Raw genomic sequence first — 19,546 nt, 5'->3', positions numbered from 1 at the left:
AGCGGCCGGACATGAAATACTTGAATAATGACCATTGAAACCAGCAGCTGTATTGAAATTCAAACTTTGTTTATTCGAAACATGCTACCAGTGTGACGCGAAACAGTGTCATCTTCAGGACCCTGCATATGGAACATACATAGCAAGACAGTAAAACATAATAAGAGTATTGGCAACAAAAATCACAGTTTGTGAGTAAAGTGGAGATGAATCACATCATGAAATAATGTAACAAAAATGTGCCATTGGTACACACAAAAAACGAAATTCAGCATCTACATTATGTTGCTTAAAAGGAGATGGACACACACACACACACACACACACACACACACACACACACACTCAAAACAATTACATACTCGAGCGATGTGATGTACTTGAGGGATGCCCACTCATGATTTTATTGTTTATGTATTGTATGTGGTATTATTTTGGTGGGTTTGTGTTATCCAGTGAACGTTTGTTCATTAGGTTTTTGTTGCATTTGTTTACTCCAGTTATTTGGTTTTATGTTATTAGGTTGTCCTGTTTTATCATGAATACATTCCGTATTAGTAGGTGTTTAGAATAGAGATGTACATGACTCTGGTTGCTTTGCTGGTGTAACTGGTTGTTTAGGCTCTCTTGAGATACATTATGTCATTGGAGTATGTAATTATTGAGTATTAAAAAGTAAATAAAATAGAAATAAAAACATCAAATTAGATGCTGAATTTTGTTTTGTATGGGAACCGATAGTACATTTTTGTTATCTGATTTATCCTCTTTTTAGTAACAAACAGATTTTCGTTTCAGTACTCTCATTATACCTTACTGTCATGCTACCTATGTTTCCACATACAGGGTCATAGAGATGATGCTTTTTCGTGTCGAAACTGGCAGTATGTTATGAATAAATGGCATTTGTATTACAATACAGCTGTTGGTTTCAATTGTTATTATTCAGGTATGATGCATAAAGTGATGTTTTCTCTGCTGAAGTATTTGGAATAGGACTGTTACTTACAGACTGTAGATGAACTATCATAGTTTTTGATACCAAAAAATAAATCTCATTGTCTCTTGCTATCTTAGGCTTTCTTTCTCTATGCAAATAGTGCCATGATCTGCAGTGCATGGAGTGTGGCATAGTGATTATCGTTGCTGATTGGTGTGCTGAAGGTCGTCAGTTTAAACCCAACCACCAGTTGTTTGATGGAGATGCTGCAAACTTCAAGACATCTGCAATTAGCACAATAAAAGCCATCACTTAAGTGAACAGAAACCAGAGTAAAACCAGGACATCATTCCCAAAGTCCGTATATTCTGGAGACCAAGAGATTCCCAGGTAGTAATAAGCCAGTTGCACATCAAGAACCCATCAGATATTTGTGGAATGCTGGCCATGATTCATCAAATTCCTTGAATAAATTCGACTGAGTCATCAGATAGAAGATGTGGGATGACATGATGTGTTTGGCAAATGTGTACTTTTACTTGGAGGGATCAGCCCAGCAATGGTTTGAAAACTACAAAGAGAAACTCAGCAGCTGGGACAAATGCCAGACCAAATTGAAGAAATCATTTTGCTACAATCAACAGGAAGTCCATTTAGTAGGAGAATAATTAAAGAAAAGGGGCTAATGTCATGGGGCTCAACATAGTCATATGTACAGAATGTTTTGGCCATTTGCAGCATTGTCAACCTGAGTACGATGGAAGCTGTAAACAATATCATGTTTGATGAAAGGAGTTGCAGAAGACACATACCAAGCTCTTCTGTCATAGGATATCACAACAACTGAAGAATTCATCATATGGTGCCAGTGCATTGAGGAAAGGCAACAGAAAAAGAGCAGAAGAAAGAGGTGTGATCCACTCCTGAATGGGGTCCCTATGCCAGTTGTGGAAGACCACCCTGACATCTCTTTCTCATATGCCACACAGTAATAGAAGAGATACAGCAGTGTATGGCAGCCAGTAATATTGAACCAAGTATTGTATATCTGGAGGACAAATAACAACATGATGGTATGTTTCCACTGTGGACACTATGGATATGTTGTACGCCACTGCAGAGTAAGAAGATGAGTGTTCAACAACTATTATGCTGCTTGTTAGCAACCAGTACAAGTCTAATTCATGACAATCAATTTCACATTGTTAAAGTCAACCTTTGTTCGAAAGCTCATTGCCGTATCCTTGGATAAGGTTGCACCACAGCACACTCAATTGGTTCTCTGTCTCTGTACAGGGGTACCAGTTGGTTCACCTAGCTGGTGAATTTTGGAAAACCAGACGAGGCAATCATGTATAGAGGTGAGTCCGCTACAGATGAAAACTCTCCATGGATGACAATAGCCAAAATGATAGGAAACTTCATCGACAGCCAACCAGTCCTGTTGCTAGTTGACTCGGGCTTCTTTTTCTCTGACGTTGAATGCTTATTGTTGGCAGCTAATGAATACTGTGTTCTGTCATGTGAAAGTGATTGTGCTGAAGATCGCAAATGGTAAATATGTCCAGCAGACAGGAACATACACTGTGAGAATAACAGTCAATGACAGAAAAGAGCCCTTTGAATGTTGTCATTTTAATGGAATGTATTTATAATGTTATTCTTGGATATGGCTTCTTGCAGGTATCACAAGCTTTCATAGAATGGACAATAAGAGCTCGAGGTTGATGAAGTTATTCCAACAACCACACATGACAAAGATTGCTGTGGGTGATTGTTTGCCATTGAAAACATTATCCTACCATCTTCAGCATGATGACTTTCAGTCATCAGTCGGAATGTTCATTTAACTGTCAAGCTTCTGTCAGTTACAAAGGGCTACTCAGGTTCACAGGAGAAATCTACATGTCAGTGACGATTGTAAGCATTTGTGATCAAAAAGAACTGTGGATCATTGATTGTCATGAACAACCACACTTCATCCGTAAAGGTATGTGCATAAGGACAGGTGGACCAGTCTAGGAAGGGCAGCTTAGTGTCATCAATGAAGAATCATGCTTCACTACCACTACAGAAGACAAAAGGGAGGAAATTATTATCAAACTGCCAATAACATCTGGCCCGAATGAAGAACAATATTGGTGAGTGATAGCCAGATAGCCACTTTATGCTAGTTTTGGGATCCTTTCATATACAAAATGGAGAAAAGATGACCAAGCAGTCCATGGCAAAACACCATATCAATACTGAGAATCATCGACCAATAAGCCAGTGGTCATATAGTGTATGGTTAGCTGAATGACAGATAATGCAAGAGGAAATGCAGAAGATACTGTGAGATGACGACATTGAGCGTTTAGAGAGTCCTTGATCCTCTCCTCTGTTCCTTGTGAAGAAGAAAGCTGATACAAGGCATTTTTGCGCCGACTACCAGAAATTGAACAAAATCACAAAGAAAGATGTCTGCCCATTGATGATACTCTAGAGTGCTTGAAGGAACAAAGTATTTCTCATCTATGGAAATTCTGATGTCCTACAAGCAAATTGAGGTTGACATGCCTGATTGGGAAAATGCTACCTTGATAACTCCTGATGGCATCTATGAGTTCATAGTTAAGCTGTTTGGGTTTGGACAGTGTAACGCTTCAACCACTTTCAAATGTATGATGGACAACTTTCTTCAACACCGTAATTGGAGATGTCTTTGCAATCTGGATGATATTGTCATTTTTTCAAAAACATTTGGCAGATATTTAAGCTGTGTGACAACCGTGTTGAAGTGTGTTCAGGCTGCAGGCTTCCATTTGAATCCAAAAAAGTTCCTCTTTGCTGCCCCCTGACCCAGAGAAAATAAAAGCAGTCACAGATTTTCCAACTGCTCTGCACATTCATGATGTGAGAATTTTTCTCTGATTGTTATCATATTACTCATGATTCATAAAGATCTTCTGCATCAAATAATGTCCCTTGCATGAACTATCGCAGGGAGATGCCTAATTTTCCTGGAACAAGGTGTGAGAAAGGCATTTTGTTGTCTTTACAGAGGTATTTGTTTGGCAAACCATTTACCATTATGATGGACCACCATTCTCTCTGCTGGCTATCTAGCCTGAAGGATTTGTCGGGTCATTTGGTGGGTTGCACACTGAGGCTTGAGAAATACGACATCTCAGTGGTATACAAAGGCAGATGTAAACACAAGGACACCAACTGCCTTTCAGGGAGTCCTTCAGCAGAACACAGTAACATAGATTAAATCTCAGTTACTGCTGCACTGAATGACATTGCTACTTGAACAGAGGGAAGAAACCATAGAAGCCTTAAAGAATGAGGAGCCGACCAAACGAGGCTTCTAATTAATAAATAAAACATTGTACAAGAGGAACTGCGGTCCAATGCAGTGTAAATGGTTGCTCATCAACCCACCTCATCTGCGGCCAGCGATACTGGCTCCAACATTTGGTCACATTGGCTTTAGACTAAATCAGATGCAGGCATCACTGGTCAGGTTTCTAATGATCTGTTAGACATTTTGTGAGTCACTGTAAGGAATGCCAACAACAGAAGCACATGCTGCAGTTACCTCCAAGGATTCCTGCCTGCAGCAGGGCTATTCCACTGAAATGGAATTGACTTCTTGGGGGAGATTCCCAATATTGACAAATGTGAATCAATGGATAATAGTCTGCACTGACTACCTCACCCGCTATGCTGCCACCAAAATATTGCACACTGTCGAAGCTGCAGAAATGCAAAGTTTGTTCTGGAAGTCATCCTGAAGTATGGAGCACCCTGTCTGACGATCTCTGATTGTGTAGAAGTTTTCCAGATAAGACTAGTTTCAGATAATTTCATGTTGTAGCTTTAGCCAATGGATAGCAACTGCCTACCACCCACAGACAAGTGGCATTGTAGAACAGTTTAATAAGATGGTGGTAGATTTGATCTTGATGTACATTGATGTCAGACAGATGGATTGTGATATAAGGATGTAATATTGCCAGTCACGAAATTCACATATAGTGTCTATTACAGATTTCACGACTGTGGAGCAGAAAGAAAGGTGTGAGACTGAAATGACAACGTATACTCTGTTCTTGTTTCAGTCGGACAATAGTCAGCATGACTTCGTGAAACGACTCATCACCATGAATGAAGAAGCAAGGTAGCTCATTAGCATATGTATCATGACCACCCAGGAGAATATTAAGAGCACTATAATGCCAAGTTCCCATCGGTGAAATGCAGTTCAATGGACTTGATATGGATTTTTACACATGAGCGGAAAGTGGGACTGTTGAAAAAGTTACTAAAACTCTAAATTGGGCTGTATCGGTTGTCAGACAGCACATATGAAGTTAAGGACTACAACCCTTTGTCAAGAAAACAAAGCACAGAGATACCATCCATATCCTCTGTAAGAAACCCTTCTACAATCCAGAGGTGCAAACCAACGATGGGCGGTTCAAGGAAACTGAACATAATTGTGAAGCTTCAATGGGAGGAACTACCTGCGTTGCTCATTATAGTGATGAGTAAGTGGCAACATTGCTTCATTGATAAGAGCTATAGCCAGGTACTGTTGTCAGCTTCAGTGACAACTTCTGAAACATGGGTCACTGTCTCACCAGGAGAGGGAGCAATACCATGAGCTGTGGTGCATGCAATGTAGCTTAGTGGTTAGCATCACTAGCTGGTGTGTTGCGAGTCATCAATTCAAACTCGACCATCAGCAGTCGTTTCTTACCTAATATTTATCATTTCTGGTAAGTTCTTGAAGTATCTTATGTTCGGAATTTTTTGTATATTCTGGAATATTCAATGTATGCATAAATATCACTGTTCTGGAATATCTGATGTTGGTGTAAAAAGGACAACTCTCCATCCAGGAGTTCAGTTCTAGATGTTTACTTCATTGACAAACCTACTTTCGGATTTGAACTTGAGTGTGGTTACTATAGGTCAGAAACGGAGCAAAAGCCTAAAGTTGATGGATGCATGCACTAGAAATGAAGGCACTACTGTTATGTCAGCAATATACCAGTTTCCTTCCTTCCCACTGTATGTCAACAAGTGTGATGGGTTTGAGAATGGGGGCACTGTGGTCACTCGTTGTCTCTTACTGAAGCGGAATGAGGCTAGCCATGACTTAGTACGGAAATTAAGTGCACAATCATAATGTTGTAAAGTAGCACTGACGGTGAAATGACTATTGAAATCAAATGGCATCTAACTAAGATGCGTTTTGTGATACTGTGAAGAGAGCAAGATGCTATAGTCTGTGCCACAGACAAAAAACGTACAAAGTTCATTCAGTACAACAAAATAGTTACATTCTTGTTTATTCCACTCCCACCATGAGAAGACATATGTGTGCTATCAAACAAAAACTGGGTGCACAGAGAAAGAATACACTTCATTCTCATGTCCTCTTTTCCTTGTACTGTCGTCACAGACTCGGTAATGTATAAAAAGTGTGTGTATGTCAATGTAATTATAAGACATACTCTGAATAGAGATTTAATATTAAAGTAAATGTACAGTGAACTTCAACATAGGCACAAAGGGTGTTTGTTGTAAAGATACTGCATCAAATTTTGTCAAAAGCTTGGTGATTCTCAAAGCGAAACAATTCATAAAATTCAGCAGGTGTTTGGAGAAGATGCGATAGGTGTAACACAAATTAAGGAGTTGTTCAACCGATTAAAAAATGGCCACACATCAACAGAGAGTGACCAGCGTTCTGGCAAGCCCGAAGCTGCTCGAAGTGCAGCTGTTGTTGAGAGGGTGCAAAATTTGGTGATGGCAGATCATCGTTTGATTGTGCGGGAGATTGCCCCAGAGGTTGGAGTGAGTAAAGGTTCTGCACATGCAATTTTGTGTGATGATTTGAACATGCCCCGAGTGCCTATGAAATTCGTGCCCAAGTTGTTGTCACTGGAACAAAAAGACCTCTGTTTTGACATTGCACAGGACCTTTTGGACACCACCAACATTGATCCTGGGTTTGTGAACACTGTGATAACTGGAGATGAGTCATGGGTGTATGGGTACAACCCAGAAACAAAAAGACAGTCATTGCAATGGAAGCATCCCAAGTCTCCAAGGCCGAAGAAAGTGCAGCAGGTGCGAAGCAAAATCAAGGTGATGCTGATGTCTTCTTTGATGTCCATGGAATTGTGCATCACAAATATGCAGCGGAAGGACAAACAGTGACAAAGGAGTGCTATCTAGATGTACTCCGGCGACAGTTTGGTGCAAAAGGCCAGACATGTGGACAGTGAAAAACTGGCAACTGCATCACGACAATGCCCCTGCACATTTGTCCCACTTGATCCAAAATTTCTTGGGCAAACATGGAATTACAGCTGTTCGCCAACCTCCCTACTCTCCAGACATGGCTCCTTGTGACTTCTGGTTGTTTCCAAAATTGAAGACGCCACTGAAGGGACCCCATTTTGAGAGTAGAGAAGAGATAATGCCGGACACGATGACAGAGCTGAACACCATTCCAAAAGAAGACTTCCAGAGATGTTTCCAGCAGTGGAAGGATTGGTGGGCTATGTGTGTGCAAGCACAAGGGGCCTACTTTGAAGGGGATTAGGGTCCCAAACCCGTCAGGTATTCTAAATATTTTTTCTGACCAAAGGTCGGATACTTTTTAGACAGCCCTCGTACACTGCCTTGCCCTGTTCTGGAACGATACATAACATGTCAATAACTCCCTAATGACACCACCATGAACTGTCTGTAGAGGAACACCATCTAGTCAGCTGATATCACCTGGACTGCAATAAATTAACCACATTCTCCAGTAGAGCTTCGACTACCTATAATTGTACTGTGAAATGAGGAGCACATCTTCCACCTCTCTCAAAGTGCTATTCTCCTGCCTACATTATACATGAAAAATCCAGGTACTCACTCACACCACACCTACTTCCACATGCTTTGCCTCTCCTACGCACTCACACAGCACAACCTCTTCCAATCTAGTCACAGGTATATCCTGTCTCACCAAAGGAAGAGCCACCAGTGAAAGCATTCATGTTGTACCAACTCACTAACTTCTGCATTGTCTTTTTATGACTGACTAGTCATACCAACTCTGTTCTACCTATTGCATAGTCTTTTATGACGTGATCACCAACCAGCTTTCCACCAAACGAGTGGCCACGTCAAACTGTAACCAGCACCAGAGTTCGCACCTAGTGGCGGAATATGCTGCTGAGCACACTTCAGTGTCTGCTTCACAGCTTATGCCATCTGGAACCCTTCCTTTTCCTGCCAATACCAGTTTCTGTGAATTCCGTAGATAGAAACTATTTTTACAATACATCCTGTGATCCCACAACACTCTTTGGCTCAAATCTCTACTACCTATGTCCAATACCCACCTCTACCCCTGTCCCTGTAACTATACTCTTTTTGCTGACATCTGTCTCTTCCCTGTCAATCACTGTTGATTTGAAAATGTTCTGTAGCTAGTTGTTATTGTGATAAAAGTGTGGCAATAGACTACAATAAAAGTAATTGTAATAATTCAGTTGTTGCAGGTCTCTCCATGTCATAATTGTCAAGCTTTCAGAAATCATACAGTGTGATAATGATTATGAATTATACATCATCTGGAATTCTTAGACAGGAATTTGATGAAGCTTTTTACTCGGTTTCAACAAAATATGTGCTACCAGCTCATAAGAAACAAGTCATTGATTAAACCTGTTTTAGTATATTGAATCATATATACACAATGTTAAAGGTTAAAAAAACACTGCAAAATGTTTAACCTTTCGGACAAAAACCTGGAATCCCAGTGACCGGAACAGTAGCCATACTTGTGTGAATTTTGCATGTGTTAATGTATGCAGGTTTTCTACTTTGGAGGAAGGACTTATTGGCTGTAAGTTCAAATATTTGGCAGTTTTTTCCTTTGTGCATGTCTGTGACTCAATGCATCCTCTGTGTGATGAATAACATTCTATCCTTTTCATATTGTTTTCATTCTATCTTGGATTTCCATTGTTTGATTATGTCAGAGCTTCTATCAAATTTCATCAAGATAATGAGAAATTCAAAGTTGAATGAGGAGTTAAGTTAGAATATTCTGCATCAAAAAATTTATCCTCCATAATCCTAGAGGATGTCTTCACATCCTTAAATTGAAAAACTAAAAAAGTGTTATGGTTTAATGGAACATTTGTACAGAAACCAGATGGCAGTTATAAGAGTCGAGGGACATGAAAGGGAAGCAGCGGTTGGGAAGGGAGTAAGACAGGGTTGTAGCCTCTCCCCGATGTTATTCAATCTGTATATTGAGCAAGCAGTAAAGGAAACAAAAGAAAAATTCAGAGTAGGTATTAAAATCCATGGAGAAGAAATAAAAACTTTGAGGTTCACCGATGACATTGTAATTCTGTCAGAGACAGCAAAGGACTTGGAAAAGCAGTTGAATGGAATGGATGGTGTCTTGAAGGGAGGATGTAAGATGAACATCAACAAAAGCAAAACGACGATAATGGAATGTAGTCGAATTAAGTCGGGTGATGTTGAGGGTATTAGATTAGGAAACGAGACACTTAAAGTAGTAAAGGAGGTTTGCTATTTGGGGAGCAAAATAACTGATGATGGTCGAAGTAGAGAGGATAGAAAATGTAGACTGGCAATGGCAAGGAAAGCGTTTCTGAAGAAGAGAAATTTGTTAACATCGAGTATAGATTTAAGTGTCAGGAAGTCATTTCTGAAAGTATTTGTATGGAGTGTAGCCATGTATGGAAGTGAAACATGGACGGTAAATAGTTTGGACAAGAAGAGAATAGAAGCTTTCGAAATGTGGTGCTACAGAAGAATGCTGAAGATTAGATGGGTAGATCACATAACTAATTAGGAAGTATTGAATAGGATTGGGGAGAAGAGAAGTTTGTGGCACAACTTGACCAGAAGAAGGGATCGGTTGGTAGGACATGTTCTGAGGCATCAAGGGATCACCAATTTAGTATTGGAGGGCTTCGTGGAGGGTAAAAATCGTAGGGGGAGACCAAGAGATGAATACACTAAGCAGATTCAGAAGGATGTAGGTTGCAGTAGGTACTGGGAGATGAAGAAGCTTGCACAGGATAGAGTAGCATGGAGAGCTGCATCAAACCAGTCTCAGGACTGAAGACCACAACAACAACAACAACATATGAGCCACCTCCATATTGGTGTTGACATTGTTTTGCTTATTTCTAGCATGTGTAAACTTCAACAACTAATTCGGGAAGTTATAGAGCTAGCTTGAAATTCAATAATAAAACTAAATTAATGTTGTTGGACACATCATAAAGAAAATAGTACAATTAGAATTATGTCATAGACTCAGTATGTTAGTTTCTGTGATGAGTCTCTAATGGAAATTTGTAATTAATGTGTATTAACCTGTATCAACCTGCATTCATGAAGCAATGGCTTTTAATGTGAGAACTGTTCCAAAACTAAGGCTCATTTAGTGAGCATTAGAGAGATTAATGTTGCGAACTGCTGGGAGAGAAATAGGGACACATACATTATTATGACTGAAGAAAGTGAAGTGGAAATGGACAGGGTGTATATAGCCCGATGAATGGATGGTAGATGGGCCAAGGAAATTCAGTCATGTGTTTCAAGGGATATGAAAAGCCCAAGAAGACATCTGATTTAAGGTAGACAGATGACATTACAATAATATGCTGGAGGAACGAGGATGTATATAGTTAAAAAGCATAATGACTGGAGAAACTGGAGAAGACTTTCAACCAAAAGTGGATGTCAAATACCTAATATTGGTGGTTATGATTATAGTGTGAAGTAGACTGAGGTAACGTGCACTCTCTGTGACTATATGTATGTGTTTATACCTAGTTTCATAAACAGCTACCACATCTGTTTCTATTCCAATTCTTAAATACCATGCATGTTGATGAATGTTGAATTAATTTTAATAAAATGCAAGAGAGGTGGCGATATTTTGTTGTTATGATAGGATGTTATGTAGCGGTAGCACTTTACTGGAAATATTATATCTGTATTAATAATCAGTCAACTTGCATATGTGTTCATTTAACACCTATCACACTCTCATAAATGGGGCAGATCAATTCATTCAGCCAACTAGACAACATCGATTGTTTCAGCATATGTTTGTAGATGTGAACAGTGCAGAACTTACATGGTCAGATTTGAAGACTGAGCATCGATAATGGCTAAGTGCCATAAACCTGACCTGAGCCAGTCAATTTTTTTTTTGTTTTATCCAAAAATTTTGTGAAAGAAAAACAAGAATCAAATTTTTTATTTATTGTCTGAGATAAGATTTATATTACTATTGATTTTTTAAAATATCTTTTCCCCTTATGAATAAAAAATAGTATTTAATGTAGAAAAACGTAGAACATGCTATGTGCCTGTTCTGTGAACACTGCTTCACTTTTTTTTTGTCTGACTCAACAGATTCGATTCTGTTTTGGTTATTGTGAAAATGTGCCTATAAGTGTTCCAGTAGACCTGTACAATATCACCCTTTACATGTGGCAACAAATAACAAAGTGTAGCTTCCCATCTGTTGTTCTTTACATCGCCATACAGCCCATGATGCCTTACAGGAGAGAAAAGTGCATAATAGTATTCCTACAGACCAGTACATTATCACCCTTTCCATCTGGCAACAAACAAGAAACTTTACCATCCCAACTGTCATCCTTTAGGTCGTCATACTATGACACTTCATTTTTACGGGAGGAATAACAATGAGATCCACCAGAAAGGAGTTTTTATTCACAATGAGCGTGTAGATCTTGTGGAAAAGGTCTCTTCTTTGTTTAAGTGGGACACAAACACACTGCAACTTAACAAGAAGAAAAGGAGGACATAGATTCTCTCATCATGCAGATTAAGAAAGGAATTCATAACTCTTTCATTGGCAAAAATTCCATAAAATAATCAAGTTTTAGGTAATAGCATTGAATATTAGAAATAGACATTTGTACATAACTCTTCTTCAGGCTCCGTTTTTTAGTCCCATGAACTTGTTTTTATGGTTTGCATAAGGTTTACCTTCACTTCTATGATGTTTCTTTTCACCCTGGAATTATCTCCATTTTTCCTCTTGTTGTTCGTACCACTGTTTAATTTCATTGTCCTTACAGTAGTCTGTTAAAAAATGCAACTGAAAACAACAAATTTAACCACAATGAACACACTTTAATCAGAAGAAAAAGGGTATAACTCAGCATTGTTGTTGTCATAGACACCACTCACAATGAACTGTAAAAAACTTGTGGCACTTGAGCTTATCAGCAAGCCAGCACATCTCTCTCATGCCATCTCTCAAGCCAATACGCTATCACTATCAATGGATGTGACTTTTAGCCCACTTTTTAGATTGTTGGTGATGACACTTTTTTGTCTAACACAACTTTGTTTTTTAATTTTGGCATTTAACATGTTATTGATGTCCAGTCTTCACTTATAGATTACTCGTCAAATGAGGGGAGGGAAAAATGTGTGTAATTTATGACTATACATGCATAAAAAATACAGGTTATATATTGCAACACTATGGATGTTTAGAATGTTGCAAAATTATAAAAACTTTTGCCAGGAATGTATATTTTAATATGTGTGCTTGTGTTTCTCTCTTTTAAGACATCTGTTAGACATGTTCTTAAAAACAATGTACTTTGTTTTGTGCTCATTTACTGACATAAATAGGAAATATACTGAACAGAAAGCAGTTATTGGGAAAAAGTGCATAAAATTATGTTGTATTGGAAAGAGTTGCCTTGCAAGCAGAATATGATTGCAGGTTCATTTACAGCCAAGACAACTATAGCTCCTAATATTAGTTATAAGAGAAAGACATTTATTAATTGTCTATCTATTGTATTTCCATAAAGGAAATTTCTGATGGGCAGAGTTATTCTTTGCATGGTTTCTGTTTTTGTGTCATAATGGATGGTTTGTTGTCATCATCATAGGAGAACTCACAGATAAAATTTTTCCAGTTAGATTATTGTGTCATATTTTTAATTACAGGTTTCAAGTATGATAACATATTAATGGAAGAATCTGCCCAGATTCTTGAAATTGAAACATTTATTCCATTGTTGCTGCAAAATCCTCAGGATGGATATAGCAGATTGAAACGTTGGATTATGATTGGTGATCATCATCAGCTGCCTCCTGTAATAAAGAACATGGCATTCCAGAAGTATTCAAATATGGAGCAGTCACTTTTTACACGGATTGTTCGTCTTGGAGTGCCAACTGTCGACTTAGATGGCCAGGGACGAGCAAGACCCAGGTATCCCTATGCATTGTTACCCTTTAAAATCTAAATTAGTGAGTAATGATAGACATTGTATCTTTTATCCAAAGAACAAGACACACAATGCAAAGATCCTTTGAATTAAGTGTTTGCTTCGAAGTATTTGAAGATAACACATATTTCTAGGTAAAAGGGAAGCAGTAGTGACAGAATATCCTAAATGAGATGATTAGTTCGGCATGTTGATTTTTATGTCCAAATCATTATGTTTTATGAGTGACAACAAAGCTGAGTATTACAAATTTACTGCAAATGCAAACTTCACTTCACATTGTAATTTTTATGATTGGTCAGGAAAAATTTTCAAATTAAGTGCAGTGAAGTTCACTTATGATTTTAGATCTTTCTACTATGACTCATTCACATGAAACCACTCTGCAAGATGTGAATCTTGTATATTTTCAGTTTTGTGTTGCAATTGTTAGTCTCCATTATGAAACAATTCCAGTATTTGCAGTTGATTGATTTCCCTCGTTATTCATTACTGTGAAATTATAAACGATAGTCATTGCTGTATTGATGTTACACTATTGATGAATATGATAGAATGCGCACAGAATAATTGTAATAATTGTGGCCGGTAGATGCACAGTCGGTGGGGTATGTGTATAGAGAGTGTGGAGTGTGGGGGGGGGGGGGGTTGTGGGCAGGTGCTGAGAGCTGGAGGGAAGTGCCATTCTGAACTGAAGCCTATCCCACATTTTTTGGGATTGAGATGAAGTGGAGCCCCTCCACATCCAAACTTGCATGGTGACCATTCAAAAATATCTGCTGGCGCATCTGCTTTGGTTGGCATCTAAATGGAATTCCACTGATAATTCTTCAAAAGCTGCAATTTATTTTTGCCTGGCTTGTTAACCATTTGTAACTTTCAGAGAGGCATCATGAGTGATGAATTTTGAGTAAAACATACATTTCTCTTGTTGACATGTTAAAATTTGCTTTTCCTGCCAAAACGCATTGGAGTTTACACGGTGTTATCTCACTAACATGTTGTTTAGACTCAGTTGTGAGAGAATTCTGAAACAGTGGTTTATTAAGTCAGGAACTGAGAAAAAATATCACCGGTTTATGAGTAAATGTGTAATGTCTTCATTTATATTGTTTCACAACCCACAGCATTTCTTGTTTCACCAGCTATCAGTAGCACTTAAAAAATACACTCTTTCATCAAAAGAGTCAGTAGTTAGGTGAATAACATGGTAGATAATGAAGTTCTGCATAATAACCATATGGCAAAATACTCTGCTCTTTGAGTGTTGTCATTTGCCAAAATATCATTTCTGTATCTCAAACCATTCATAACTATGAGGAATGTTGTGGATTTTTCATTCTGGCTTTAATGCTGGACAGCGAAATTGCAAATGAGTGTGCCACAGGACATTTTAATTTCCACTATCTATACTCGTATAAGTTAATTCATAAAACTTTGTCAGCATGACCAGGAAGGATTCAGGATTCACACTCATAGCAGTGAAATTTCAAGAACATAACAAAATAAATTTTTTACTGTGAAACTTCAACATTTTTTTACTTACTATTGACTGCATTTGTTGTTATAGGTACACTGTTCTTCATAAGTAAGAGACATTCTTTGATGAATTTTGCAGAGCATACAAACCATACTTACAGGTGCATGAAACTCTAGAATTTATTTAATTTATGAAAAAATGAATGAGCTGCTACATTTTAAACTTCATGTTTAGAAAAAACTCAAAGTTTATAGTTAATTATCTCAATGTTTTCCACAGTTTTTAATAGATTTGGAAAATTCTGGAGTTTTGTATACCTGTATGTATGGTTTGTATTCTGTGCAAAATTCATCACAGAATCTCTCTTACGTATGATGAAAAGTGTATCTATAGTAACAAAAGCAGCCAGTAGTAATTGAAAAAAGATGAAATGTCGCATATAAAAAAATAATTATGGTATGTTTTTGGACTTCCACAGCTATGAGTGTGAATCCTGAATCCTTCCTAGTAATCCTAACAAAGTTTTGTGAATTTATTTCTAAAAGTATAGACAGTGGAAATTAAAATGTCTTGTGGTGCCTCTCCTGCTTCAAGTTGGCCTGTTTGACGTCCTACACCTCCTTAATGAAGAGAAAGCATGTTTTACTAATGGATGTCAGTGGGCTCGTACAGAAGGGGAGGAGATTGTGAGAAGAGATGTTTTTGTTTTATTGCATCCACTTAAAACATTCACATTGTAAATGGAAGTGTGAAGTAATCACTTGTGGAATGTTATAGTTCACCATCATTTTGGAGAAACTGACAGTATAATTGTACCTGAAGTTCCCAACTTGAAATAACGTTCAGTTACAAATACCGAAAATATACTGGATGCACCTTGATTGTAGTGATGTTCCAATGTCAGAACTCAGCGGTTGCCACGATTAACTTGTTGACAAATGTCACTTCATAGACGCTATACAAATTCATTGCAACAGCGTTGCTAAATGACGGAAAATTGTTTACACGCCTGACTACTACAATTGATGGGTGTAACAGTCGCTACAAAACGGACTGGCTAGAAAACTTCTGAATGTGAAATGAGACATTCCCAATCCTGTACACTTAAGTAGACCTGTTTTGCCATCAGCCATTGGTTGTGTGTGTTTACTAATTTAACCAGTTTAACAGTATTTCTGTGTTTCTCTCCATCTAATGTAGGTAAAATATGCTGCTTTTAAATTAAATGAAGGGAATCAATGACTTTCTGTTCTTTCTTGTACTCCTTCCTTTCCTTTGGTTCATACAATATCCCTTTGTCACATAACTGACATTTTGGAAAAGCAGGAAACAAACTGACAATATAATCATGCTTAAAATGCTGTAGAGGGTTTCAATTACAATCAATAAAATATTCTGGGCTATTGTGCTGTGTTCGAAGGAATTTCACTTGAAAACCCGACATTTTAAACACCATGGAAAATGTTCATTGAAATTTGTGTGTGTGTGTGTGTGTGTGTGTGTGTGTGTGTGTGTGTGTGTGTGTGTGGTCCCAAAATGCCTCAAAAATGCAATTTTTCAAGGGTCGTACCTCAGGTTCCATTGATCACAGAGCTAAGGGGTCAAGTGTTTTGGATAGTCCTTGGCCTAGCGACTTTTTATATACCTATTGGAAGAACGGCATACTGTAGCTATCCAACACTACAAGGTCAAAATGTAAACATTACACACTTTCTCCAGTCCAGGCAAATTGGACAAACTGGTTGATTTATTTACATTAGGTGTGGCCTAGGGTGGGCCTTAGGCAGCTTATGAAAGCACCATTTTTTCATGAGTGGTTCCTTAGAACGCCCCCCCCCCCCCCCCCGAAAAACCATGATTTTTGGTTACCAGAACATCGATTGTGGGGATGGCCACTTCTTTAATTCCTATTCATTAAAAATCATCAAAATCGTTCCATGTGTTATTAAGATGATGATCTTGGGCAACCTTGAAACCTTTATAGTATTATTACCTGTCACCGAGATCCAGAGATTAAAATTTACCATACTTATGCAAGTAAAATATGCGCAAAATATACAATCTGAGGAGTAAATGTAGTCTTAACTGATGTAGTAAAGTCATGGCAAGGTTTCTGGGGTCATCACAAAGGTTCTGAGTTCACCAAACTATGTTTTTACTCATTGTTAGAATTTTATGATGTACTGTCTCCGTATAATGGGCACTTCGTGCCTATATAGGTTGTGTCGACTTGAAATAATTCGATGGTACCACATGGAGCCCTAAGTGCCTTACAAAAATTATTTTGTCATACGAAATTCTTTGTACTTGCCAATCAAACAACTAATTTTTTTGTATATTGTAGGTGTAGCCTAAAAATTCCATGAATTTTTATGTAAAGTGGTGTAAAGTAAGCTTGCGTTGGATGGGGAACAATTTTGTATTAATCTTATATTCTTTGTACTCCTACAGGAGCATTTTTAAGCTGGCATACATAATGGTAGAATTCAATAAATTGCAAAATGTCAGAATTAGTAATCTTTAAATACTTAGTTTCATAACTGTGAGGACAGGTCATCATACTGCCGCTAAGCTTAAGCATTGAAATTACTTTCATGGGGGTTTTGTAAATCTTCAGTTATTCTACTTTTGTTTTTCTAGACTTACCGATTTTCATTGAAATAAACATTACTGTGTCAATGTTCATTTTCTTTGGCAGTATTTGTAACCTATATAACTGGCGGTATAAGAAGCTTGGCAATCTTGCACATGTGGAGACATGGCCAGAATACAGAGTGGCAAACCCTGGATTTTGGTTTGACTTCCAGCTTATTAATGTGGAAGACTTCAATGGCGTTGGTGAGACTGAACCTAGCCCATACTTTTACCAGGTATTAAAGTCATTAGTTTTCAGATGTGTAATCTTTTACACATTTTCTTTTCTTGCGTAATAAGTGATACTATCTTTAAAGATGTAGAAATTTCTGTGATTCTGTTAAGACACATTATTTCTTTTTCACAGAATCTTGCTGAGGCTGAGTACTGTGTGGCTGTCTTTATGTATATGAGGCTTCTTGGTTATCCTGCACATAAGATTTCTATTCTGACCACCTACAATGGGCAGAAACATCTAATTAGAGATGTGGTCAATATACGATGTGCCACAAATCCACTTATTGGGCGGCCGCACAAGGTATAAATTCTAAAATTTTAATGTTTATTATTATTATCATATCAGACCATGTGAAAGTGTTATCTGTTAAGTGAGTTGCTGGTTTGAAACCATATATTCTGTCAGTTGTTATTACTCATAAAAATGCTGCAAAAGACAAGAGAACAATATAATTCAGCATTTTGTTTTTGTAAAATCCTTCATGAAAGAAGGGAATGTAAAAGCCCTTGCTACACCATAGAACCCCACTTAGCCATTGCACTGAAGTGAAAATTTGGCACAGAAGATGTAATTGAAGTTGCTGGACATGAAAGCTTTTAGGATGATATGGAATCCAAATTAGATTTTGTATTATGTATAAGTGCAGCAGAACTTTATCTTTCATTAGGTGCTATGTGTCATAGGTTGCTGCAGTGAAAGGATGCTGCAAATGGTAGGAGAAGAGTGTAATTCTAAACCGTTTTTGATTAAGATGACCAATATATGGGACTGCATACATTTATCAGTGAAATGATTTGTTGTAGAATTATAGTACACACGTGATGAATTTCCAACATCTCTGCACAGAATACCAGATTTTTGAAACCAATGATTATGTGGAATTTTGCCCAGAGAGAAAGTTTGTGGATAGTGACAGATCATTTTTCGTAAGCTAAAGCTGCATGCCAGATAGAATCTCTAATATTAATGCCTGTCACAGACAGCTGGTTTCAGTGTAGCAGACATGTTCAGGTCATGGGTAATACATCCTTTATATTGAATGTTACCCAGCATCCGATTTTGATTTCACAGATGTGCAAAGTTATGCTTGTTTGCCTTTATTTTGGTTATTTTTTTTGTTCTTATTAATTTATTTTTAGTTTCATAAGCCTTATTCTTTCTGTGCTCCCCTTGATATTACGCTCACACATGTTGACATATATGCAAGTAGTGCAGAACCTCTTAGAGCAGTTTACTACAGTAGTGTGTTCACTAAGAAATGGATTGGTCTGTGAGGAACTACTCAGCAGAAAACTGAAGAGAAACTCATGACACAATTGTCTGTAGCATCTTCTGTGTATTTTGTCTGTTTATGTTTTGGAGTATGAGTTCAACCTTTAGTGATAATTTTCATGTTACTATGTATTTGGGGATAGCTAAATTGATACAACAGTGTTCATGGTGTGTGATACTGGTAGTAACAAAACATGCCTAATGTTATTTAATTATGTAATTGGATAGACAAAAAATCTACTCCTCAAGTGGTGGCAGAACACTCACATAAAAGACTGTTGTGATTGGCAAGCTTTTGGAGGGTGAAGGAAAAGGACTGGAGATGTCTAGGAAAAGAGAGAGATTTTGGGAAAGTCACCCAGAACTGCAGGTCAGGGGAGACTTACCATACTGGATGAGAAGGTACACCATTGCTTTGTCTGTGTATCAGTTTTCAAGAAAGCATCAAAAACAGAAATGATCTTCTCATGTTGCCAGTAGCAATGAGAGAACAGCCAAAGTGTATGGTAAGGAAAAATTATGACGAGAGACAGGAAGCAATCTGGAAATGTTGGAAAATATTCTTTCTCTCTCCACAGAACATGTTGCTCATTCACCTTGGTTTGTGACTCTACCATAATGCCGCTGTGTAGTGGCATTGCAGTCTC

At 37.9% G+C, this 19,546-nt stretch overlaps 1 protein-coding gene across 2 annotated transcripts in view; it reads left to right on the top strand.

Moving 5' to 3' along the window:
* Positions 1 to 19,546, top strand: part of LOC126257794 (RNA helicase aquarius) — a 368,203-nt gene that overhangs the window by 328,901 nt on the left and 19,756 nt on the right. For both annotated transcript variants that reach the window (XM_049955590.1, XM_049955591.1), the window contains 3 exons: positions 12,992 to 13,259; positions 17,454 to 17,625; positions 17,757 to 17,927. In XM_049955590.1, coding sequence (XP_049811547.1) covers positions 12,992 to 13,259; positions 17,454 to 17,625; positions 17,757 to 17,927 — 611 coding nt within the window. The remainder of the gene's footprint in view (positions 1 to 12,991; positions 13,260 to 17,453; positions 17,626 to 17,756; positions 17,928 to 19,546) is intronic.

This window comes from Schistocerca nitens, chromosome 1 (genome assembly GCF_023898315.1).
Source record: "Schistocerca nitens isolate TAMUIC-IGC-003100 chromosome 1, iqSchNite1.1, whole genome shotgun sequence".
Lineage (NCBI taxonomy): Eukaryota > Metazoa > Arthropoda > Insecta > Orthoptera > Acrididae > Schistocerca > Schistocerca nitens.
The sequence above is the reverse complement of the archived record's forward strand: the minus strand, read 5'-3'. Positions and strand labels throughout refer to the sequence as shown.